The sequence below is a fragment of the Miniopterus schreibersii genome, assembly GCF_964146895.1.
Source record: "Miniopterus schreibersii genome assembly, chromosome: 19".
NCBI lineage: Eukaryota > Metazoa > Chordata > Mammalia > Chiroptera > Miniopteridae > Miniopterus > Miniopterus schreibersii.
In genome coordinates this window covers 13793798-13818927 of record NC_138119.1, presented here as the reverse complement: position 1 = coordinate 13818927, position 25130 = coordinate 13793798, and the positions used below count along the sequence as shown (strand labels likewise).

Here is a 25130-nt window from a genome sequence, read left to right as displayed (position 1 = left end):
GTCTGGAACTTGAATCTCCTATGTCCTGTTTTTCCAGGAAGAGCTGGGAACCTTTGCTCAAAGCTCCATTGCCCTCCACCATCAGTTCAACCCCAAGTTTCAGACCTTGTTCCAACCCTGTAACCTGATGGGAGCCATGAAGCTCATTGAAGATTTCAGCACACATGTCAGCATTGACTGGAGTCCTCGTAAAACTGTCAAGACGGGTAGGGAATAGATGTGTCCACTTCAAGTTTTTACCTGCAATGAGAAGTGAGAGTCTTATCCCATAGATAATCTCCTAGGGATGGAGGAAACAGGATATTTGTAATTTCTTCCTTTACTCTTTTAGCCTCCCTTGTACTCATTAAGTTCTAGAATTACATGGTATATTTGGGCTTAAGTAAGGGAATGAGTAGGTAGACAAGTTTATGAGGGGTAGAGATTTAGGACTCATTGCTAAGAATTGGACTTAGATATGAGGATAAGCTTTAGGAGTGACATCAAAACAGACAGATCTGGGAAAGATGGAAGTCAAGTGGTAAAGATGGGTCATGTTTAGGTTTTACTCTGTCCTTTATTAGGATCATTTTCTTTCCTATAACGATTGTAGTGGTATCTCCATTTTGAATGAATGTTGATTTGGGACAGGGCACAGAGTAGAAATATCCGTTTGCCATGTTTAATATTTTAAAGAAATTTGCATTATTTTAGTATTTTTTGAAAAAATACTTGCTCTTCCCTTAAACTAAATATTTGCTGCTTTATTTTTTATTTTTCAATTATAGTTTACTTGCAGTATTACTTTGTGTTGGTTTCAGGTATACAGTATAGTAGTTAGACACTCATATACTTTTTTAAAAACTTTTAATTTTTTTACTGGCTTAATTCCTTTATTTTTCTTGTATAAAATTATGTGGTAGCCACATCTAGAGCCTGGGTTCTCTACACCGAAACTGGTGTGGGTCTTTACAAGATGGTCAGTGAATTGCTGATAGTTAAACTTGGTGAACACAGTCTCTTTTCAGAGATTGAGAGTGAGATAGTTGTAGGTCTTAGAGATGGAATCAAAGGTGGCCTTGGAGAAGTTGCTTAGGGTGGCAGTGCAGCTCCTGGCTGAGGTGTAGCAGTTGTCGATTCCTGGCCATCAGCAGCAGCTTCCTGGGCATGGGCTGAGACAATGCTATTGCCCCTGGTGGTGGGGATGAGGTGCACCAGCACAGAGCCACAGCAGCCAGTCACTTTGCAAGGGATGATATGGGGCTTGCCATTCTTGTTCCCCCAGTATCCTCACCAGGACATTAGAGAGCTTGGCCGCTATGATGGCCCCATGGGTGACAATGACTACTACCTTTGAGTACTTAACACCCAGACCAATATGTCCTTTGTAGTCCCCAGTGGCAACAAACACCTTGAGCTGGGTCCTCTGGCCAGCACGTGTCTGATTTTGCACAGGCATGATCTTCAAAACTTTGTCCTTGCTGAAAGCCCCCAGAAAAAAATCAGTGAGCTCAGATTCCTTGAGGGCAGGGAGAAGAGATAGATCTCATCCAGGGACTTGGTCTTCATGTCCTTGACCAGGCGGCCCAGGTTGGTGATGGGGGTCCACTCCTTTTTCTCGGCCTTGCCTCTCTGAACTCCATGGCCTCTGCCCCAGCCTGGCCCCGGCCCTGACCTTGACCCTGGCCGTGACCTTGGTCCTGGATGCCACTGCCAAATCCTCCACAGAAGCCATTGTGGCCACCCATTCCAGGGCCCCCAGGGGCCTCCGGGCCCTCCCACAGCACCAGTGTCAGCTGCCATTTGAAAAGAATCAACACCCATACACTTTATAAATAGTTGCTTCTGATTTGTTTCCTGGTTTGGCAAATTAATTGTGGTTTGCTCTGGATTTGGGTTTGTTTTCAGATTTGATTTTAAATCCCTGACTCTTAAAGTAAGTTGAATATAGTTGAATTTAAGTGTATTAGGTCATAGGCACTGATCTCAACCTACTTTATTAGCTGTATGTTGGTACTGAAAACTTAATTTAACACCAAACTACAGTAATAACATACACATATAGTGTCCTTTGTTTTTCTTCCGTTGTCATAAAAACACTTAAGGAGAAGTATGGCTACAGTAGTACTTACCTCTGGAAAGGCAGAAGTGCCGGGAATTGAGAGGCTTAGACTGCAAAACAAATGAATGAGACTGTATTGTCATTCCCTTTATGATTTTTTTAATTCCCAGCCTCAGGAGAAATCTGGGAGAACTTAATGAAAATTAAGTAAGAATGAAATAAATTTGGAATACCAGATTTGTGAGGGACATTAAGAACTTGGAATCTTATCCTGAAAGAAAGCATGTTGAAGCTCACTTATCTTTCAAGGATTTAAAGGGGGAAGGAGGTAAAAATATTTTGAGCATACACTGTGTGCGAGGTATTATTACTAGGTACTTTCTAAGTGTTTATGTTACTTAGTGTGTTAAGTGTTCCACATAGAAAATAATAAGAAAAGCAACTTTTAATGACATTGAATAGGACTCCCGGGAGGTGTATGTTAGGCTTAGAAACTTGTGGAAACTTTTGTGGGGGAGGTTGTATGGGTTGGGAGGGCATCAAGTTAGGTAGGGGCAGTTCTATGTAAATGCAAAACTGCATTCAGAAGTTTTTGTGAAGCCCTCTTTGTTCTAGAATTTAACTTATTAGGGATTTTTTTTTTTTTTTTCTTACAGCCTGTAAATTTCCCTGTTTGCCAAAGCAAGTGGCTTGGATCCTGGCTACAAGCAAGGTTTTCATGTATCCAGAGCTACTTCCAGTGTGTTCTCTGAAGGCAAAGAATCCCCAGGATAAGAATTCATTCACCAAGGCTGAGGACAAGTAAGGGTTTATTGTGGGGGTTAGCACAAAATATCCCAAAGAGAAGGCCTAATTCCTTTTTATTGTGGAGCCTAGGGAAATAAGGCATGTATAAGACATGCATACAGTAGGTAAATAAACGCAACGTTGTTGGGTATAAGGTTCTATAGTTTGTGCTTGTTTCAGCATTGCCAAATACTATTCTTTTTGGGGAATGACATGCACATTTTTCAAACATTTTAAATTGTATTTTGTCTTTTGTTTATTGTAAAAAACAATCTTGTAATATGTACTATTAGAGGAAATTTTCCAGAGGAAAACATTTTTTTATCCACTGTTCTAACCACTCCAAGATAATGATTTTTCTCATAATTATTGGCAATTTAAATATATATATATTTTTGCTTTTTTAAAATCTAACATTGTTTTGAAATTGTTTCTCTATTTGCTGTAACATTGTCCTTTTGCGTTGTTTCTGTATATTGTCTTTTAAAGCAGTATTTAACGGCCCTGTGATATTTCTTTTATTTGCTACTTTCCCACTCTGCTATTTTGCAGTTGTGAGTGAGGCTTCACCAAGGATCTTTGTACATAGAGCTTTTTTCTTAATGATCTGAGGACATGCTTGGAGAGAGAGAAAAAAACCACATTGATGTGATAGAGAAACATCAATTGGTTGCCAGTTGCCTTCCATACATGCCCTGATGGGATTGAACCTGCAACCCAGGTATGTGCCCTGTCCTGAATCGAACTGGCAGTCTTTTGGTGCACAGGACAACGCTCAACCAACTGAGCCACTCCAGCTGGGCTGTACATAGCACTTTTAAAAATCTTTGCAGTGTATGCCTTTAGGTAAATACCCAAGAGTGAGATTATTCAATAAAGGTTATGAACATATTTTATGGTTTTTTATATGCATTGCCCCATTGCTATTAGTAAGTATGTGCATAGGTAACCATAATAGATTGTTATGATGGAAGGTAGTATTGGTATTGATTTCATATGCCTAACATGGTGCCCATTGTTCATTTTATACTTGTTTTATTAGATCCATCCTCCTTTCTTTGAATATGAACTTCAGAGGAATACAAAGTATGAAAGCTAACATGACCTGACATTTATTAGTGATTTATGCTTAGGTTTTCCCCTTCCCGTCTGATTGTGAACTCCTGATTCTTATTCATAATACTTATTTGCACTTAGTAAATATCTGAATTTTCCGTTAGTAGCTATTAACTTACACAAGAATTGGATGTAGAAAAATTGGATTGTAAAATGTGGCGTTAGTCTGGGGAGGCTTTTTAGAAGAATGGACTGTGAAGTAAGATTTCATGTCATTGTTTGTTCTCAGTTTGTTAGTGTTAGGACTGAAGCACTTTGAAGGGACTGAGTTTCCTAAGCCTCTAATCAGCAAGTACCTTCTAACTTGCAAGACTGCCCACCAACTGACAGTGAGAATCAAGAACCGCAGCATGAACAGAGCTCCTGACAACATCTTCAAAGTAAGTATTTCCTGCACAATCCACCTGGGAACCTCTTATAAGCAACCATTCTTTTTTCCTTAGTCTTGACGAAGAGAGGGATCTGTTATCCACAGCAAATTCCTTACACCTTTGTACTAGATTAATCACCCTCTTGCCTTTACAGGTACATTGATCTATATTTTCCTCTGGAGTATCATCTTCTTTCTCTGTTATAGATATTATTTCTCCTAAAATAAAATTGTTAAGTCTTAAAATATTTCTTGAATTCATGTTTCCCTCTAGCCATTAATTTTCTCTTTTACTCTAACCTTTTGAAAAGAAGGGCGGACAGCACTCCACTTATTCTTTCTCTTTAACACTTTGTATTCAGATATTTACATCAAAATTGTAAAGGATATACTTTAAAGAGGCAAGTACATAATTTAAATGGTTTTAAGAGTCAAATAGTTACATGAAGTTTGTTATGAAAAACAATATTTTTCTCCCTATATCCTGCTAACCGTGGTTTTTTGGGGGGTGCGTTCACCTTCATGTCTAGGTAACGTGCTTATAATTGCAACCACTTGATGATTTGGATTTAGGCCTTACTTACAAGACTTTAAACTCTGAAGGATGAAGTCTTCGCTTTCTCTGCACTCCTGCAGTCTTGCAATAAACATGTGTATCTTGTGTCTTCCTGTTTTCTTACTATAATTATATCACAGTTTTGATTAGATGATATTCAGGGTTTACATTATAAGTACTATGTAAATGCTCCTCACAGCTGAGCTTGTAGTTTATCATGATTACTTTGCTGCTCCTACTGAACATTTTGTTTCTCCTGGAGTTAATAATTGCATTTTGGTGGGGTGAGTGGTGCTTGGTTTTAGTATGTATTTATTACCAGTTCAACACTAAAGCTTACTTCAGTTTTATAAATCTGTCAGTGTGTCCAAACATTTTAGGTGTCCTATCATTTTCATCTTCCTGAAGAACTCTTTTCCTGAACTGATGCTATTCTACTCTAAACGGGTTGCTTTTTCAGCTTGCTGCAGTAATGTCTTCTTGGGCTTTGTCTTTACCATCATGCTGGGCATTCCCCCCCCCCCCTTATGTTAGATCCTCTTATTTCCTGAATCCCACATCTTTTTTGCTTTACTTCCGTAACTTTTGTTACAATGTAACATAAGATCTTACCATTGGGGGAAACTAGGTAAAGGGTACGTAAGACCTCTCTGTACTATTTTTGTAATTTCTTGTGAATCTATAATTATTCAAAATAAAATGTTTAAAAATATTTTTCTATTCTCTCCTCCTTTAGTGCTCCATTTTCTTCTGGTTTCTAGTGCTGTTGATTTAGAAATTTGATGCTATTTCGACTCTTGAATCTTTGTGTGATACCTGTTTTTGCCCCCTCTATGGCAGTATGTAGGATTTTCCCTCTTCTTTACTGTTTTGAAATTTCATGGTAGTATTCCTTAGTATGGGTCTACTTTCATTAATTATGTGAGACACTTGGTAAACCTTAGTCAGGAAACTCGTGTTTTAGTATTGGGAAGCTTTCTCGAATTATGTATGGATGGTTTCCTCCCCATCATTTGGCCTATTCTTTCCACAGCGCCCAGTAGTCAGATGTTAGGCCTCTCAGGCTGGCCCTCTCATCTTGTCTTTCTTCTTTTTCCCCATCACTTTGTCTTCATGTTGTACTTTCTGGGATACTCAGCTTTTTCTTCTAACCCTTATGCCAAGTTGAGTTCTTTATTTCTTCTCACATTTTAAATTTCCAATAGCCTTTTTGGTTCATTGAATATTATAAAATAGTGAATGGCAGAGGCACGGTGGGAAAGCAGGAGAGGAAGAAGGCTGGAATTTCTGTATTTAGCATAGTACTCCAACCCTCAGTTATGCCTGATAGCCTCGGACCACAGATCTTCATTTCCGGAAATGCTCCTGCCAGGGCAGGGGAGAGGCTTTCACCTGGCTACACCAAATGGGAGAGGGTATTGGGGGTCTGGCTGCCTCCTCAACAGATTTAATCTTCATCTGTTTTTAGTTCTAACTTTTCCTCCACTTCTAGAAGTATCTGGTGTCTTATCCTGTTGCCTGACTCTGACATAAATTTTGTTGGTCGTTAACTTTCCTCCACATGGGATTTGGTTTTCTTCATTTTTCTATGTGAATTACCATTCATCCATCTGCTTTTTAGCTTTGAAAATTTTGTTGCTGTTACCTTTTTCTCTCATTCTCTTTCTCCTTGTAGGCTCTTACCTTTAAAAAATGCCTTTCTGTTTTCATGGGGTTTCAAGAGGGAAGAAAGACAAATTGATGGTTTAAATTGCATGTTTTAACAGTAAGTTTCTTCTTAACTTTTAACCTGTGAATGTGTGGATATTATCCTTGCAAAGATCTTCAATTATCTTCCAGTTGGCTATCCAGTGGATACTTTTCTGCTCTTGTCCTGTTAAACCTTGCAGATGATACTGTTGTTCAGTCATGCCTTCTTTATGTGATACCAGGACTCTTACTTTAGGAAAGAAATGTAACTCATGCTTTATTTCTTCATGCTCAGTTTTATAAGAAGACCAAACAGCTGCCCATATTAGGGAAGTGCTGTGAAGAGATCCAGCCACATCAGTGGAAGCCACCTGTAGAGAGGGAGGAACACCGGCTTCCATTCTGGTTAAAGGTAAGTCCTTCTCCTCAAAGGAGACCAGAGGCAGAAGGTCACTAAAAACCTGGCAGAAGCACCAGTGCTACTTTACACCTCTAATGCTTTAATTGTAGAGCTAAGACTTAAGAAATCTTCCTCATTTATCCTTCTTCTCTTCCTCCTCTCCCCTCCCTCCAGGTGGGTAAAATGATAGTTTCCTGTAGGGAATTCAGAGAAGAGTTTCTGAAGTATGCAATAGGAATGTAGTTTTCGTAGAAATTTGGTATTTTGCAGAAAAATCCTTCTTGAAAAGATTACCTTGAGACTGTCCTGTCAAGGTCCTTAAAATCTATAAAATCCTATTTTATTTTTTTACCAAATTCTGACATATGCTGGATCAGAGTGTTCTTGTTCCCAATAGGCCAGTCTGCCATCCATCCAGGAGGAACTGCAGCACATAGCTGATGGTGCCAGAGAGGTAGGAAATGTTACTGGAACCACTGAGATCAAGCCGGACCCAGACCTAGGAAAAAGCAGCTCAGAATTGGGGAGTGAGACTCAGTACCCACTGCTATTGCCTAAGGGTGTAGTCCTGAAACTGAAGCCAGTTGCCAACTGTTTTTCCAGGAGGGGCTGGAGACAGAAGCGGTCATCAGCCCTGAAGCCCCTCCTTATCAGACCCAGTCCCTCTCTCCAGCCTAGCTCCAGTTCTGGGAAAATACCACCTAGGTCAACTCAGTCAGAAGCCCCTCCGAGCAAAATGGTGGTCCGGATTCCTCACACGATCCAGCCAGCCACTGTCTTACAGACAGTGCCAGCTGTCTCTCCACTGGGGGTCACTGGTGGTGATAGTTTTGAGTCCTCAACAGTATTGCCTACTATACACCCTGAGGCCAGGACCAGCTTCCCTCTGTCTGAGCCCCAGACCCTGCTCTCCTCTGCTCCTGTGCCCAAGGTAATGCTGCCCTCACTTGCCCCTTCTAAGTTTCGAAAGCCGTATGTGAAACGGAGAGGCCCAAAGAGAAAGGGGGCCAAGACCTCTCTCTGTCTGAAGTCTGTCCCCCTCATCAACTCTGCACCTGTTATTTTCACTGTTCCTGCCACCACTGTGAAGGTTGTGAGCCTTGGTAGTGGCTGCAACATGATTCAGCCTGTCAATGCAACTGTGGCCCAGAGTTCTCAGACCCTTCCCATCACCACACTCCTGGTTAACCCTACTTCCTTCCCGTGTCCATTGAACCAGCCCATTGTGGCCTCTTCCATCCCACCCTTAATTGTTTCCGGCAACTCTATGAATCTTCCTGTACAGTCCACCTCTGAAGATAAGGCCCAAGTGAACATGGACATTGGTTGTCCTTTGGATGAAGGGAAAAATGCCTTTCAAGGACTGGTACCCAAATTAGAACCCCAGGAACTATCTCCTCTCTGTGCTACTGTCTTCCCCAAAAAGGAGCAGAGCCCAGGACCTCTACCATCAAATAGAGTGGGCCAGGAAGAATTGTCAGAAAACAGTGCCTATATCTGGACTGTTGTGAAAACAGAGGAGGGGAGGCAAGTTGTGGAACCACTGCCTCAGGGCTTCCAAGAATCTTTAAGCGCTCCTCCTGGAGATTTAGAGAAAATTGTCAAGATGGAACCTAACGATCCTGGGGAGGAAGTCTCCAGTGGATCCCCAGTGGATCCTCCAGTGGAGCAGACTGTTCATGATGAAATCAAAGAAGAATACTCTGTGGAATTGGACAGTGGCTTCCCAAGTGAGGACTCAAGTGGTGCAAGAGAAGCAAAGAAACAGACAGTCTTACAAAAGGAGGAGAGAAGTCAATTAGCTAAAACCCCTTCAGCTTCTCAAGATCCCTCTGATGGAGGAAATTCAGGAAATGTGAGTAGAGACTTTCCAAAAAATGCTTCCTCCTCCACTGACCCTGAAATGGTGCTTAGCAGCCCCCCAGGGAAACCTGAAGACTTACTTGGCATTGATGGTCAGTTAGCAGGGACCTCAGCTAGGCCAGAAACTGGGGGAGAGAAGGATGGGCCCGAGGAAGAGGAAGAAGAGGACTTTGACGACCTTACTCAAGATGAGGAAGATGAGATGTCCTCGGCTTCTGAGGAATCCGTGCTCTCTGTCCCAGAACTCCAGGTGAGAATTAGGGAATGTTCTCAAATATTTGGTGGACTCAGTAAAATCGATAGATCACCTGCTTGCTTGCTGCACTATAGATATTTTTAAAATCATTTTGATTTGACGTTTGAAGTAAAATTTTGGGTTTGTGGTGAGAGGAGAGGGAAAAGGGTAAAATTTGACTTACTATATTTAACTTAAATGCATTTAAATGTTGAACTGAATCACCTAAGCACAATTTAAATGCTTAAAAAATAGATCATAAGGACTATAGCAAAGGAAAGAGGGGACCTTTCCAAACACATCCTCTTCCCCCTCCTGCTGTCAGGCAGCCTTCCCAGCTACATCTGTGACTCCACAACTCAGAGAACCCCGCTCTGATAGTTGTGGCAACTGCCCCTCCGCACACACACTCCGCCACACCCACACACCGATTGATTAACCTCATTTCCTCTTGAAAAAGTCAGCCCTTGGTGAGCCATTACCAGCCCTTATGAACACTCTTTGGGGGTGGGAGTTGCAGGAAACAATGGAGAAACTGACTTGGCTCGCATCTGAAAGGCGCCTCAGTCAGGAGGGTGAGTCTGAGGAGGAGAACTCTCAGGAGGAGAACTCCGAGCCTGAAGAGGAGGAGGAGGAGGAAGCAGAAGCAGAAGGAATGGAGAGCCTGCAGAAAGAGGACGAGATGACCGACGAGGCCACTGGAGACCCTGCTGAGAAGCCTCCCGCCACCTGCGCCTCGCCCCAGGCTGCTCCAGAGGCGGCCAGCAGGACCCCACCAGGTGAGTTTGGCAGGCCTGTATGAGGGCACATCTCAGTTGGACTCCTTGTGTGAAGGACATTGCAGAGTGGCCAGCTTGTAAACCAGGTGGCAGGCTTTCAGAAAAACTCCTCTGGATCGCCCCTGCAACTGCCCTTCCCCAAAAGAGACGTTTAACTTGGTGTCTTTACAGAGAAGAGGTGCTCAGAAGTTTTAAATTTTATCCTCATCAGCTGCTGGATTTGTATCAGGTTTATCCAAGTTTTTACACTGGTTCTTAATTCATCTGTCACGCATGGGGCTAAAAGCTCTTTATTTCAGAAAGCCCTGCTTATTCCCTGCCAGGCCATAGTCCCTTGAGAGTCCAACATAAGGCCATACTCACTCTTGAGACTGCTGACTCTGCATAGTGCTGACTTGAGAGAGAGAGACAGGCCTCTCTTACCATTTTCCCAGCAGCTTTTCTCCTGAATTGTTCGATACCAGTGAAGGGGTTTGCATGGGGTGGGTGCATGTGGTGGGATGGGGAGAGTAGGGGTTGCAGAGATGAAGAAATCGTGTTTTTCACGTGTACTCTTAAGGAGAGAGCATCAAAGCTTCTGGAAAGGGCCGGAGCAATCATCGAGCTCGCAATAAGAGGGGCAGTCGGGCCCGGGCCAGCAAGGATACTTCCAAGCTGCTGTTGCTGTATGATGAGAACATTCTCGAGCGGGATCCACTCAGGGAGCAGAAGGATTTGGCCTTTGCCCAGGCTTATCTGACCAGGGTAGGCAAATGCTACTTCCTATTACTGCCATTCCCTCTGAGTGAGGCTACTCCTTAAGGGGGGTTGTTTTTAAAATGAAGTCTGCTTTTCACTCTCCACTACAGTCTTCTATGCTTCTGCCTTTACACTCCTGGAATTACCTAAAGATCTGTGTGAGAGAACCATAAGACAATTCAATCATAAGCAGATTTATTGTTAGTACCTTAGCATCACCTCTCTGTTGCCCAGAAATTGGGGAAAGATGGTACCACCATCATCAGTAAGAGGTTGTGACTTCACTGGGTAGGCTAAAATAAGGACCTTTAATGAGTCCTTGGCTTGTGGAGGAAGACCTTTGGTATACTGCTAGAGAGTGGATCTCAGGGAAGCACCTTGATCTTTAGAGAGATGAACCAACGTGTTCCTTAAAGTTGTCCGGGGTAGCTGTCCCATTCTTTTGCTAACCACCTGGTTCCTTTATTCCCCAAGCAAAGTGGACTACTAGTAGTAATAGTCATAACTTTTTTTTGTCTCCTAATATTTTACCAACAATCCTAACTTTTATATTATTTACCCTCAGATGATACCATACTAAAATATATGTACAGAATACTCCTTGTCTATTTCAATATGGAGTTGAAATCAGAAAGGAGAGGTTAGGGCTGTGAGCTAGAAAAAAGCTTCCCTGTTTTTGTGGGGAGGGCTGTGGTCCCTGGAAAAGAAAGGCTTTTCAGTTGCCCACTACCAGAAAAGGACCTGTACCTTGCTCATTGTCTTCCATTAACGGTCAGATCTTAGGACCTGTCAGAGGAAGGACAATTCTTAGAGCTCTCTAACACAACTCCTCATCCATTCTTGGTACTGCTAGGTTTTTTTGCAACCCAAAGAAAGGGTACTGATGATTGAGTCTTCCTGTACAGGTACGAGAAGCCCTGCAACATATCCCTGGCAGGTATGAGGACTTCCTTCAGGTTATCTATGAATTTGAGTCAAGTACTCAGAGGCAGACAGCTGTGGATCTCTACAAAAGCCTGCAAATTCTGCTCCAAGACTGGCCTCAGCTGTTAAAGGACTTTGCTGCTTTCCTGTTACCTGAGCAAGCTCTGGCCTGTGGATTAGTGAGTAGATGGGCAAAGACAGCACATTGGGATCCCTGGTTCAGAGCAAGATTGGGTTTGAACAGAGTTGATTAACACTGTTCCAGTCTCCCGACTGCTTTCATTCAGATAGCCTTCTCCTAGCACAAGGTGATAAGAGCCTCCTTCTTTTCAAAGTATGATCTTCCCAACTCCATTCTCCCATTTTTGTTACTTGAGGGAGTGTGTGGGAGGGGTTACTTTCAGTTGCCAGTAAAGACCTTAGTTAAATCATATGCCCCTTGCTCCTCATTGTAAAACAGGCATTCATTGAACAAATATTTAATGAGTGCCTACTGTGTGTCAGGCAAAGTCCTAGGTACTAGGAGTATTGTAATTATAAAAGACTAAAGTACTTGCCCTCGTGGAGTTAACATTCTCATGGGGAAAGTCAGATGATAAACAGTGTTATGCAAAGGGCTGAGGTCTGAGAAAACCTCAGGGTATTGTTTGTGGATTCAGAAGAAATAACCTGGAGGACTGGCTGTGAAAGACACAGGATTATTAGGACTTAAGTGCACACTGGTGGCAGCCAACTGGTGAGGTTTACTGCCACACCAGCTGCCACCTGTGAAATTTTCCATCAAGTCCCATCCAGACTGTGGACGGATGGCATCAGGGGCGGCCAGTCTATGCTATTGTTTAGCCGCCACCCAGACTTTCCCAACACAAGGTTTTATAATAGAGTACAGAAAACAAAACAGGGCATGCAGGGGGAGGTGTCTTGTCCATGCACAAGTTGTGTGAGATCAAAACGCTAGCTGTTTACAATCCAGGCTCACCTCTAGAAGCAGTTTCTCTTTTGCCTTAGTCAGTTGCTGGCCAGGCTCCCAAGCTCTCGTAGTCCACTTACAGATGGCCTTCTCTATATTCCCACAGGGTGGGAGTGGGGGCTGGAGCATGGGAAGGGGCCCATGTTCCCATTTATTATAGAAACAGTAAAATAGATTATTGTAAATACATATACAGGGTGTGGCAAAAGTAGGTTTATAGTTGTGAGTATGCAAAACACAGTTTGTTCTTGTATTGTTTATTTGTTAATTGTATTATTTTCCATATGAACAACTGTAAACCTACTTTTGTCCCACCCTGTATATTATAAAATTATAAAAGATAGGAATAGTATATAGTATATAATGCTTTATAGTAATAATGCTCTATAGAAAAATAAAGTATAGGCAAGGGGAATAGAATAGTAGGTAAAATGGGGGCCGGGGGAGGGTTGCAGTTTTAACTTGGAGGGTTGAGAGGGTCACTGTGATAAGTGACCTTATTTTTCAACATTCTGACATTCGAAATGTTGGAGAATAAACATAAGGGATGTCTTGGTAGTTTTGGGTTTTTTGTCATGACTGGCAAACACAGGAATAAAGGATGTAATGAGAATTTTCTGATAGTCTTAAGGCAGTTAAATGAAAATGGAATGATTATGCATATCATCCCAGTCTTTTCTTTCTGTATTATTATGAGAATCAAATGAGTGTACATGTGAAAATTCTTTGTAAGCTGTGAACGCTACATCAGTTTGAGTGCCTGATTTCACAATCCATGAAACAATAAACAACTTGAATTTTTCCTTCATATCACAGTTATCTTGGGTCGGTAGACTCCAGTAACCCAAGTTGGGTAGATACTAGAGGTCTTAGGAAAGATCACACAGTTGCAAACTAGAGCCTCGTCATCCCCAATCCCCCAGCCCATTTTTCTTGGTTCTTATGCTTAGAACCCTCAGGTCCTGCTCTAACTCTATAGGTGACTCCTCTTTCGCTCTCTTTTCACTCTGGTAGTTTGAGGAGCAGCAGGCTTTTGAGAAGAGTCGCAAGTTTCTTCGGCAGCTTGAAATCTGCTTTGCAGAGAATCCCTCACACCACCAGAAGATTATCAAGGTCCTCCAAAGTTGTGCAGACTGCCTGCCCCAGGAAATTACTGAGGTATCTTTTCCTGTCCTGCTTGCTTTCCACTTCCATCTGGGCCTGAGGCCCTTCCCTTCTCCCTTTCCCTAACCTAGCCTATATCCTTTTGCTCCTGGGGTACCATAACTTACAGAGGGGATGAAGGCGGCAAGGATTTTTTAGGCTTGCCTATAGCATAATACACAGGAATAGGGGGTGTTTGCGACCTGAAACCAGATCCTGACTGATCTTCACAGGCTCAGGAATGCCATTAGTGCACTGAAAGGGAGAATATCAAGGAAGGAGGTGATGGGATCTAGGAGAGGCTTGGTTTATTGCTCTGCTTGGGTTAATGCCTTAGCTGGAGATCAGTAGGACAAGGTAGAGAGTATTGTTATTAGGAATCAAACCTGTTGTTAAAACTCCTGTGTAGGCAGGCAAGGAGGGAGAGGAGGTTTAAGAGCTCTTAGCTGTCAAAGAGAGGCTTCTGCGTGTCTCCCAGTTGATGAGGAAAGTAGAACTTGGAAGTATATGGGATTGGTTTGGAATATGGCCTACAGAGGCTCTGGACACTTCCTTTTTTCCTCTATAACTCTTCCTAGCTCAAGACACAGATGTGGCATCTCCTCAAGGGCCATGACCACCTACAGGATGAGTTTTCCATCTTCTTTGATCATCTGCGGCCAGCAGCTAGCCGGATGGGTGACTTTGAAGAGATCAATTGGACTGAAGAGAAGGAGTATGAGGTACAGGCCCTGAGGCTGCAGTAGGGTTGCGAAGGGAGAAGGCCTTGTGTAGGAGGGATAATCTTCCCAGAGTCAATGTTGAGTTGCCCCAACTTCTCCCCAGTTTGATGGCTTTGAAGAAGTGGCACTGCCTGATGTGGAGGAGGAAGAGGAACCTCCCAAGATACCCACAGCCTCAAAGAACAAAAGAAGAAAGGAGATTGGGGTCCAAAATCATGATAAGGTATACCAGGTTGTTGGAGATTGTTCATTTTTCATGAATCAAGACTTGAGTTTCTGCCTAAGTGTTTCTCTAAGTGTGGTGCAAAGCCCCGGGATCTGAGGCTGCCATGGACATGCAGAGCCCATGGGAAGAACAGTGCAATTGCTGAAGAGGCCCCACTCTTGAATGCCTCATTAGAAGGATCTGTATCTGTTTTCTTTCTAGCTTAGAGCTATTTCTCTTTTCCTTGGGTCTTAACTTTTTCTTTTTTGTTCATGTGAAAAGTAGAACCAAGATGCTCCATTTTAATAATAATGATAATGGCTAGTATTTAGGTGTGTTACAAAACATCATGCTTCCCTTGGAAGTATATTCTGTGGATTATTCACTCATTTAATTTTCAAAATAATCCTATGAAGAGATTGCTCTTATTTGCATTTTACAGAAGAGGAGACTGAAGTGCAGAGAGAGGCCATTGCCAGGGTCTCATATTTAGTAAGTGGCAGTGCTAGGATATGAACCCCAGGTAATCTGGCTCCAGAGTCTGCCCATACTCACTGATGTCTGATGCTCTTCAGGAAGTAGTCTTTTTAATCCATGTCCCTGTACTCCATGTCTTTTACTATTTCTTAGGGAAAAACTACTTCTTAGTAGCTGAATGATCTTGGGCAGTTTAATTTCTTTGTTTCAGTTTTTTCATCATCAGTGGGGATAATGGTACCTATGTCTTGGGTTTATTAAACAGAGCATTGAGTGGGCCTTCCATATGTACAAAGCCCTCTCTCAAGGGGATTGGAAGTGAGGGGAGAGCTCAAGGCACAGGGAGACAGAAATAAAGATGAGTGAATAGGTCATATCTCATGATGGAGCTCTCCAGTTACTTTTCCTCAGATTATATTTGATTTAAATATTTCTTGAAACATCTAGGCAACTGGGATATGTCAGTTTTGGGGTCATTTAAGGATTGTTTTACAGATTCATAATAGACTTTAATCGAGTTTGGGCATTGATTTCCTCATGCATTGTAAAGAGATGTGCATAATAAAAGAGAAAGGGTGGGGTTCCTGGGGGCAAACTGATCTTTCTTTCTTACTACCAAAATGCTTGGCAGCTAACCAAGCCCAGATATCTTCTAGGAGACTGAGTGGCCAGATGGCGCCAAGGACTGTGCCTGTGCATGCCATGAAGGAGGTCCTGATTCCAAACTGAAGAAGAACAAAAGGAGGAATTGTAGCCACTGCAGCAGCAAGGTGAGAGGGGGGGACTGGTACCAAGAGGTATGAGAGCTGCCTACCTAAGTCAGCCTCCAGTTGCCTTTACTGTTTACTACCACACATGTGAACCTTGTATGCACACATAGAATACAAATAGGAGCTTTTAAAAATATATTGTGGATTTTGCTTTTTAAAGAGAATCCTGTGGGTAAAGCTTTTGGAGTTGGGAAAAATTTAACTAGTTCAAATATTTCCTTCTTAGATAAATGAAATAAACCTGTGTCAAAAATACAGACCCTAAAGGCATTGCTGGTTCTCTAGAGTAGGGTTGGTTGGCAGCAAAAATACAGTCTTTAGTTAGAGGAATGGTTGAGGTACTCTATTCTGTGCATTTAAAGTCCTTGAAGCAGGCATGCATCTTGATTGACTTGTTGAGCATCACAGCAGGGCCTCTTCATTTTGTTGGCCCCTAAGACAAAGGAGATCGGGAGATCCTTGACCCACAAGGCCATTCCTGCAGGTCTATGACAGCAAATCCTACAAGAGCAAGGAGCCCCATGAATTGGCGGGTGGCAGCCCCCACCGAGAAGCCAGTCCTATGCCTGGTGCTAAGGAAGCTGGGCAGGGCAAGGACGTGATGGAGGAGGAAGCCCCAGAGGAACGAGAAACCCAGAGCAGGACTGGCAAGAGTACCAGAAAGGGAGAGATACCTATTCCAGGTGAGTGATACAGCCGCCAGTCCAGCCTTTCTCCATTTATTTCTGTCTTATTTCACATACTTAAGCAAAAACGTATTTGAACCTGGATAAATAACAGTCTTTTCAGGGATGGACAATCACCTCTTTTACTAATAAACCAATAGGAAACCCTTCTCTGGTTCAGCCTGAATTTTCTCTCCTGTGGCCTCAGTACCCTTGTAGAACTAAGTGCTACAAAATCAGCCTGACTCAGCCTTCTCTTATATTCCCACTTTTGAATCCCTTCTCTTTATTTCCAGATCCTCTGTGATCTGCGTTCTAAAAATTCATGCATTCTGAGCTTTGGCAGACAGATGTTATTTCTTATTTTTTATTAATTTTTAGAGAGAGAGAGAGGAATGGGGAGAGGGAGAGGGAGAGAGAGAGACATCAATTTGTTGCTCCACTTATTTATGCATTGATTGGTTGCTTCTTATATGTGCCCTGATTGGGGATTGAACCCACAACCTTGGTGTATCAGAATGATGCTCTAACCAACTGAGCTACTTGACCAGAGTGGCAGATACTATTCCTTTTCTTTTTAATATGTTTTTTAAATTGATTTTTAGAGAGAGAATGAGAGGGAGAGAGAACCGTCGATCAGCTGCCTCCTACATGACCCCCACTGGGGATCAAGCCCACAACCTGGGCATGTGCCCCCAGCTGGGAGCTGAACCATGATCTCTCCATGTGTGGGATGATGCTCAACCGAGCCACACCGACCAGGGCTTATTTCTTTATATAAGTGATTTTAGCCCTGACCCCACCTCACTCTTTGGGATTAGAATTTTGTCACTGTAGCTCACCAAAGTGACCCTGTGGTAATTTGTAGTCAGTCCTTAGGTGCATCTCGATACTGTCCATATTCTTAGATCTTTGTTTTCCTCCTAAGCAGGATTGGCAGTGGGGAGCACTTTGCTGTCCCCTCAAGAACTGATTCTTAAAGAACAGCAACGTCTCCTGGATGGCCCACCACCTTGCTCACCAGAGATTCCTCAGCTTCCCTCCAAAACTGGAGTTGTTCTAGACACCACCAGTACAAACCAAGTTGGACCTGAGGTTTCCTCCTGCCCTGAGGCATCCCCCAGGCTTCAGAATGAGGGGGAGGACCATAAGGCAGCAGGTGACTCAGAGTCTTCCATGCTTGTCTGCGCTGCTTCAGAAACTCAGAAATGGCCTGGAACTCTTGAACCCCCTGCTTCTTTTCTGAGTTCTGTTTCCTCAAGGACCAGAGACTTAGGGAGAAGACAGGTGTCTGGGAAATCAGCTACTCAAGAGAGCTGGCTACCTTCAAGCAGAACTGGGGTAAAGACATCAGACAAGAAGTCCCTTGTCCATGAATCATCAGGAATTGACACCTCAGAGACTTCTCTCAAAGCCCCTAAAGTAGGTTTGGCTAAAGACAGTGGAATACAGGGCAAGGGTCCAGAAGGGGAGCAGCAGCCTAAGGCCACAGAAGTCACAGTATGTGCGAACAACAGCAAGGTCAGCTCCACTGGGGAAAAGGTGGTCCTGTGGACAAGGTAGGTAGGGATGGGTGTGTGTGTGTAGAAAGCACATAGACCATATCCATGTTACTAATTTAGGACTAATCACGATACATGGGTTACAGGGAAGCTGACCGCGTGATTCTCACCATGTGCCAGGAGCAAGGAGCACAGCCCCAGACTTTTCGCATCATCTCCCAGCAGCTAGGAAATAAGACTCCTACTGAGGTAAGGGGGGAGCCCTGCTAAAGCTTCAAACCAAGGAGAGAGTCTGGCAAGAAGAGGACAGGTTGGCCAACTAAGAGCAGATAAGACATCAACTGGTCATTGTAAAGGTCTGCCCTGAGGAAGGGCTTGAGTTGTCAGGGTGTTCGATAGTGGTTCCAGGGAGAGGTCACTGGATTTTGAGGTGGAAGCCCCAGAGGTTCCATTCTAGTTTTGTTTTTAGGAGAGTGACTTTGGGCAAAATATTTAGCCACTTAACCTGAGCTTCCATATCTACAAGGAGGACATAGCCCTCCCAACCTTACTGCGTGGAAGAAATAAGATTAACTTGATATATAATGCTTAATGTTAAAATGTTACTTAGGAACAGGGAACAGACCTTCGCCTCTCCTCCTAGGTTTCCCACCGTTTCCGAGAGCTCATGCAGCTCTTCCACACGGCCTGCGAGGCCAGCTCTGAGGAGGAGGATGATGCTACCAGCACCAGCAATGCGGACCAGCTCTCTGACCATGGCGACCTTCTGTCTGAGGAGGAGCTGGATGAGTGAGACTCCAGGAGCGTGTGGGTGTCACCTGCATTGGATCGAACCCACAGGCACCCTGATGAGGGAGAGGGTGCTTGTATCTTGCTTGTATACCCCTTGAGCTCAGTATACAGAGCTGGAGGAGCAGGGGCCAGGGCCAAGGACAAAGGGATGCTGAGGGTTTTCATGGCTCTGACATCCTCTGCCTCACTCAATGTCTGTTAGGAAGTCTTTAGAAATTACTTTGTAAACAGTGTTGAGGAAGAGGGGCTCAGCTCCTTTTCTACTCTTTTACTTTTTTGTCCTGATGGTTCACATTTATTGTAATCTAAGGCACAGTGTTTCTGAATGTAGTAAGTGGATATGTTGGTGTAGCCAGTCCTAAGACACTGAGCTCCTGCATCCAGCACTTTTTATTGAAAACTAGTCCTTTCCTTTTCTTGGAACTTTAGTCCATAAGGCTGTCAGCACTCTGATAGCACTGGGCCAGACTGTGCAGCTCCTGCAGCAGCTCCTCTAGGTCATCCTGTTCTACTCCAGCGTCCATGAAGCTGGCCCAGCGCCGCAGGTTGAGTTTGGTGAGTTCCTGGGCCAAGTCTCCCAGGGTCCGGCTCAAGGATGAAGAGGAGCAGAGGGCCCCGAGCACAGGGATGCTCTCCACTGCTGCCGAGGGGAAGAAAAGGGAGGCCTGTAACTGCATCGTTCGTCTACCCCGAGACTCCTATAGACAAGGAGGTCTGGGTCTTTAGCTGACTTGACTGTAAAGTAAACTCAGTAATTTTGTGTACTGTCCCCTTAGTATACCAGTACTCCGGAGGAAGAACACTGCTCTTCAGGAACCATCAAATGAATAAAGAAATGTCTGACTGTGACTTTTTTAAGTACCTTTATCCAGGAAGCGGTAAAGTAAAACCTCTCCTGTGTTTGAAGTCTTGGTTTTCTTGACCTACATACCTGCCCCGGTTGGGGGAGTATCTGGAACCGAACCATGCTGGCTGAGGCTTGAGAAGAGGCAGGGATATGGAGGAACCACCTTGCAGGGAGTGAGCAGCAGATGGGAAGAACTGGGGACAAGAGAATAGCAGCTGAGTGAGAAAGGGTCAGGGGAGGTCAGGTCTGGGAGGAGTAGGAGCAAGTATTTTACTGACCTCCTGGCTCTAGGCTGCTGCTGTTGGAAGTACTGGGCCAAGACTTCTTCCCCAGTGGTGCAGGCATGGAGTAGGGAGGGCAGAGGTGTCCCTGGAGTAAGCTGACTGCGAGAATAAAGTCAAAATCACCTTTAATCTGGGGCAGCATGAATAAGAAACTAAGAAGAATTTTTTATTTTTTAATCCTCACTTGAGGATATCTTTTCCATTGATTTTTAGAGAATGGAAAGGAGGGGAGGAGGCGGAGGAGAGGACAGGGAGAAACCATGATGTGAGAGACACACATCAATTGGTTGCCTCCTCCATACATCCTGACCTGGAGCAGGGAAAGAACCTGCAACCCAGGTACATGCCCTTGACCAGTAATTGAACCCGCGACCCTCAGGTGTGCCAGCCAACACTGTAACCACTGAGCAACACCAGCCAGGGCGAAACTAAGAATTGTGTTCTCAAGCCGTCAGCTGAATCAGGATGCTCAGTCTTCTTTTAAAGTAGTGCAGAGGGAAGAAGAGAGGGCAACACCATGAGAATGTCGAGGTATCAGAAAAGGACATGAAACAGAAGTCTTGATGGGCTTCTAAGGACCACCAGTCCTCACCTGGTGTGGCATGCTTTGTCTAGGCCTCTCAGCACCACTGATTGGGCAAAGCAGTGTGTTCCAGAAGGGTCCCCACATGCAGACAGGGGAGTCCAAGGGGTGGCCCCTCCAAGCTGCATCAGGGTATCGGGAAGGGACTGGCTTGGAACCAAAGGGAAGGGGATAGTCGCTCCTGCTGTCACCACCTTAAAATTAAGGATGAGATCAAGTTACACAGCTTTTTTCCTAGTTCTGACCAAACCCCTCACAAAGCTTCATACCTTTTTCCCAGAGAAGTTCAGCATATCAGCCAGATGAACCATGGAAACTGGTGAGGAATGTAGGCGATAAGGAACAGTGACTGTGTCCAGGGCTGTAGCCAGGATGGCACTGCAGTGGAAGGGCAGAGTGGCCTATAAAGAGGGTACCAAGAAGAACACTCGGTCTTTTGGCTCTGGAGAAGAGAGTGTGGAGGCAGACTAGTAATGGCAGGGAGATCGAGGGCTTTGAGGTAAATCAGGGTGTGATTGGCCTAAGGCCAGACAAACAGGACAGTGTGATCTAAGAGGCCACATCATAGCTGAGTTCAAGCTGAGGCTTCAAGAATAGAGCCAATAACAGGCTGACTTGGTGAATGGGAGAGTCCCGGATACTAACAGAACAAGAGCATTGAGCCTTACATCATAACGCAGGTGAGGGAAGCTGACGGGTGGCTCAGGTCTCAGCCCCAGGCTCCCACCCAAGGATAAGGGGCAGACCAGAGAGCTGTGAGCAGACAGGTGCACCAGACCAAAAGCTGTGTTTAACAGACGATAGATGTTTTTCTGGGGCTCCTGCTGAAAGAAAGTGGTTTAACTTTCTCACTGGGCTATCATTCCCTCATTTTCCCTCCATAACCTGTGTGTTTTTCCTTCCAAGTTCTACTCACCCCAAGACTGTAGGGACCAGGCAGCAGGCCCCAGGTCATTATCGCTCGCCCTGAATACTCATCTTGTAGCAACTCTGCGGCCTTAGCACCTACCCCAGAGAAGCCATCGTGCAGGTCACACAGGATCTGGAAGCCCTGGAGAGGTGAATGATGAAAAACAGGATGAGCCCCAGTAGGCTGTTGTGGCTTGGTTGGGCATCATCCCGGGCACCAAAAGGTTGCCAATTCGATTCCTGGTCAGGGCACATGCTTGGATATCGGGCTCAATCCCTGTAGGGGCGTACAGGAGGCAGCCGATCTGTGTGTCACTCTCACGTCAATATTTCTCTCTCCCTCTCCCCTTCCTCTCTCAAAATCAATTTAAAAATCTTAAAAAACAACACAGGAGGATGAAAAGAGTTTCTACCCAGTGCCCACCATGCCACACGGCTACCTGCAGGTAGTCACATTCCTCCACGTAGAAGTGTAGCCGGTCCTCCAGCTCATCCAGGTACCTGGGTTCCTTCAGGATACTCTCCCCTTGGCCAAAAGCCTCCAGGCGACCTGCTTCACTATCATGGGTAAACACAATCCAGGACTTACAGGGTTCCCTCCCCACCCCCAAGATCTCTTGTTTTCGGGAGGGCAGGAAAGATGGCCTCAAGACCCTCATCCAACATTGGTAGGGACCCAGTTTCTTGCCTCAGCCTCTGGGGCCCCCCATACCCATCATGGTTGTACTTCTGAATCATACAGATGCTCCGGGGATGGAGATGCACTCTGAGGAAGTCTGACCAGACTCTGATGCTGCCCTGTGGGGGGGTAAGTGGCTCTGGAGTGGTAGCAGTGGTGAGTGGTGTGGGACCTGAAGAAAAAGCAGAGGAAGCGTACCTTTCTCCATGTTTCTGCTCTGCCCATTTCCCCATCCTGCAGTATCTGGACAACTCTCACCTTTGCCATTGGGACTGGATTTGACCCTCCAGATACCATCACTACTCAGTACCCCCTGGGAGGGATGAGAAAAGTCTACATTTAGTTCCAGGCAGTCTAAAGGCAAAAGATTTATTCTCCCTGGTTTTGCTGCCTACACCCTAGAGCCTCCTTTCTGTTCATGTAGTCACAGTCCTTGAGGAAGAAAAGTGCTTCTTCCCAAAATACTACTATAAGGCATTCAAGATGACTGAAACCCTCTAGTTCTCTGACCCACTGGAGGCGCTCTGGCTGTAGCACTGGGTTTAAAAGTTCAGAGCAATCTCTGTCCTCTCTGTCTGTCTCTCCCTCTCTCCCCAGAACACACCCACTCAAATCTTCTTTTCCAATGTACTTTCCTAAACCTTTCTTTTGCCTCTGTAACTTGTTTCCTTGGCCCATTTCTTCTGTGGCTCACTTTTACTACCTGTAACTTTCTAAACTTTCTCTTATAACTTGAAAAAAAAAAGAGTTTGGGACAGAGATGCTCACCTCTACACTCAGAAGATCCTGGAGATAAGGGTTCTTGGAATAGAGTTCCTCTTTGTGTGTGGTGAGCTTCCCTTGCCTTAAAGAAAGTGGAGACTGATCATAGTCAGTTGCCCTCTGTTTTCCAGCTTCCTGTGCACATCTCCCACTCTTCTCCAAACGACAAATACCATGCTATTGCAGCGTCTAGCTGTTTGTCCCTGTAGAGTCCACTTTCTTGTTTTAGGGAGCTCAAACTACCTGCACAAAAATAACAGGCAATATTAGACCAAAGCCTAGACCCTTCCAGGTTTCAGCTAACCTTCCTCTGATCACCTGACAACCTGCTGTCACCGTCCCTCCAGCACTTGGCACTCCCAAGCTTTCTTGAATATACGTGAGTTGGGGGGGGGGGGGGGGGCGGGGCTTGCCTAGGAGACTCTAGATTCCATCCTTTCCTTAGCTGTGGGGCCTGGGGCAAAGACCGTACCCATTGGTCTTAAAGGAGGGCCGTATCACTGTCTCCAGGGACAAGCAGCCCATTCCAGAGATGGCTCTTGAACGAAATCAAGCTTTGCCATCTTGCGTCCCTCGGGTATTTGTGCATAGAGGTTAGATCCTCCTAGGCAACTCATCTCTGCCCTTCAGCTTAGTGTGGTCGGAGGATCCTGAAGCGAACAGATGCTAGAGACACCGCACCCTTAGGAGAAAATGGGCACTGGCTGACCCCTGCCACCGCCTCACCCTTCAGATCCATGAGGATGAGTCTCGGTGTGTACGTCTCCTGGCCGTGCAGCGTTCGGCCAGTTCGGTACAGGACATCGGGGCACAGCTCCCCTGGCGGGTCCTTGGCATCAGTCCGTTCGCGCAGCGCAGCATCCTGGAAAGGCACAAAAGGAGGACTGGACTCCGGGTGGCAAGATGGGCAAGCCGGAAGTAAGGGCTGGAGATCCCGAAAGGCTCCGCTGGGGCAGCCGCCCAGAGACCTCACCTGCTGGTTCCACCAGTGCGCTCCCACGAAGCCGGCAAAATGCCCCAACTGCAACGTGAGCACCTCCCGGGCCCCGCCCGCCATGCCGTGCGGCTCGCCTAGGTCGCACAGCCGGCGCCTGCCCACTAGCTGCTCCCAGCCGATTGGCTCGGCAGGCTTGTAGGCGGGGCCTCATCCTCTGAGTCCTATTGGTCCACAGACCCATCTTTTCCCAGAGGATAAACGATTCATTGGGCTTTACAGACACCGCCCATCATTCCCGCCTCTTCCTATCGTGGACCAGTGTTGCCTCCTCGTGGTTGTCAAGGGGTGGGGCCTACGCCGGAACTTGCGGACGCTCTAGCATCCGCGCCCGCTGGAGCGTTCTTAGTGCTGTTGTCTTTGCATCGCAGGTGGGGGTCCCCGACAGTGCTCACCGTCCTTCTTACTGCTCTTGCAGCCTTTGTCTCTTCTCTCACGCGATACTTCTGCTTCAGGCAAAATTAAAACCTTACTGGGGAAATCGATGCTCCCCTAAAGCTTCCCACTCACCTTCCTTCCGCTCCAAAAGTCACAGCCTTCCTGATTTCTAACCCTGTGTACTGTTTTTATGTGTCTCTCCAGCACATTACGTAAATAAATCGGAGCACATATTCTTTTGCGTCTGCCTTTGGCTCGGTATATTTTGTGAAGTCTTCCCTGTTCTATGTACTTACAGTTCATTTTCTTTGCTTCAGAATAGTCGATTGTATGAATATACCCCAGATGATTTATTCCAATGATAATAGACTTTGGGATTGTTTCCAGTTTTTGGCTACTAGGTGCTACAATTAACATTCTTGTGCATGTATCTGCCTGTGCATACATTTCAGTTGGGTATATACCTAGGATTGTAATTGCTAGGTCATAATATTGGATATGTTTGAATTTGGTAAAAAACACCAAACTTTCCTAAATTTCTTTACCAATTTACAATTCCACCACCAGTGTAGGGGAATTTTCAGTTGATGTTTCAAAATCTTGCCAACATTTTAAAATTTTAGTCGTTATCACTAGTTTTAATTTTCCTGATTGCCAAAGAGGTTGAGAGCACCTTCTGATGTTTATCAACCATTTGACTATCCACTTTTGTGACTCACAGGCACATCAGAAAAGTATTTCTTTTCTTTTTTTAAAAAAAATATATCTTTATTGATTTCAGAGACAGGAAGGGAGAGGGAGAGAGATAGAAAGAAACATCAATGATGAGTCATTGATCGGCTGCAGCCCGCAACCCGGGCATGTGCCCTGACAGGGAATCGAACCCCGATCGCCTGGATCCTAGGTCGACGCTCAACTGCTGAGCCATGCCTGACTGGGCCAGAAAAGTAT

General features: G+C 44.9%; 2 protein-coding genes and 1 pseudogene across 9 annotated transcripts in view; 1 reads left to right on the top strand and 2 right to left on the bottom strand.

Moving 5' to 3' along the window:
• Positions 1-19649, top strand: part of GON4L (gon-4 like) — a 43341-nt gene extending 23692 nt beyond the window's left edge. For 4 of the 5 annotated variants that reach the window (XM_081121320.1, XM_081121319.1, XM_081121318.1 and 1 more), the window contains 16 exons: positions 38-206; positions 2698-2842; positions 4173-4323; positions 6854-6970; positions 7356-9071; positions 9577-9835; positions 10395-10579; positions 11479-11676; positions 13482-13625; positions 14189-14332; positions 14436-14555; positions 15671-15784; positions 16269-16467; positions 17381-18008; positions 18098-18200; positions 18595-19649. In XM_081121320.1, coding sequence (XP_080977446.1) covers positions 38-206; positions 2698-2842; positions 4173-4323; positions 6854-6970; positions 7356-9071; positions 9577-9835; positions 10395-10579; positions 11479-11676; positions 13482-13625; positions 14189-14332; positions 14436-14555; positions 15671-15784; positions 16269-16467; positions 17381-18008; positions 18098-18200; positions 18595-18744 — 4542 coding nt within the window. In that variant the 3' untranslated portion in view covers positions 18745-19649. Of the gene's footprint in view, positions 1-37; positions 207-2697; positions 2843-4172; positions 4324-6853; positions 6971-7355; positions 9072-9576; positions 9836-10394; positions 10580-11478; positions 11677-13481; positions 13626-14188; positions 14333-14435; positions 14556-15670; positions 15785-16268; positions 16468-17380; positions 18009-18097; positions 18201-18594 lie in introns of those variants that run through there. The other variant, XR_013997708.1, reaches the window with a different exon arrangement.
• On the bottom strand, positions 892-1782 carry LOC308549047 (small ribosomal subunit protein uS5 pseudogene; annotated as a pseudogene). Its single transcript has one exon. The product of its transcript is annotated as a small ribosomal subunit protein uS5 pseudogene (transcript).
• Positions 19116-23915, bottom strand: MSTO1 (misato mitochondrial distribution and morphology regulator 1). Of its 3 annotated transcripts, none has more exons than XM_081121322.1 (14): positions 23781-23915; positions 23534-23669; positions 22981-23050; positions 22814-22889; positions 22304-22358; positions 22079-22217; positions 21807-21924; positions 21374-21508; positions 21126-21281; positions 20727-20858; positions 20467-20651; positions 19869-19973; positions 19675-19784; positions 19116-19383 (listed from the first exon to the last, which is right to left on the bottom strand). In XM_081121322.1, exons 1-14 carry the CDS (start codon positions 23862-23864, stop codon positions 19169-19171), a joined length of 1716 nt encoding a protein of 571 aa, XP_080977448.1. In that variant the 5' UTR covers positions 23865-23915; the 3' UTR covers positions 19116-19168. The 3 variants fall into 3 exon arrangements, with proteins under 3 accessions (XP_080977448.1, XP_080977449.1, XP_080977450.1); XM_081121323.1 differs by having other exon boundaries at positions 21126-21278; XM_081121324.1 differs by lacking the exons at positions 22814-22889; positions 22981-23050; positions 23534-23669; positions 23781-23915 and having other exon boundaries at positions 21126-21278; positions 22079-22164; positions 22244-22358.
• Between the last annotated feature and the right edge of the window lie 1215 nt (positions 23916-25130).

Bases quoted from the DNA above. Each gene is read 5' to 3' on its own strand.
- MSTO1 (XM_081121322.1), bottom strand. From the start codon at position 23,864: ATGGCGGGCGGGGCCCGGGAGGTGCTCACGTTGCAGTTGGGGCATTTT. The intron at 22,890-22,980 runs GTATTTGTCGTT...ACTTTCTTTAAG, and splicing joins CTAGACGCTGCAATAGCATG to GCAAGGGAAGCTCACCACAC. The intron at 19,974-20,466 runs GTGAGGACTGGT...TTATTCTCGCAG, and splicing joins GACAAAGCATGCCACACCAG to TCAGCTTACTCCAGGGACAC.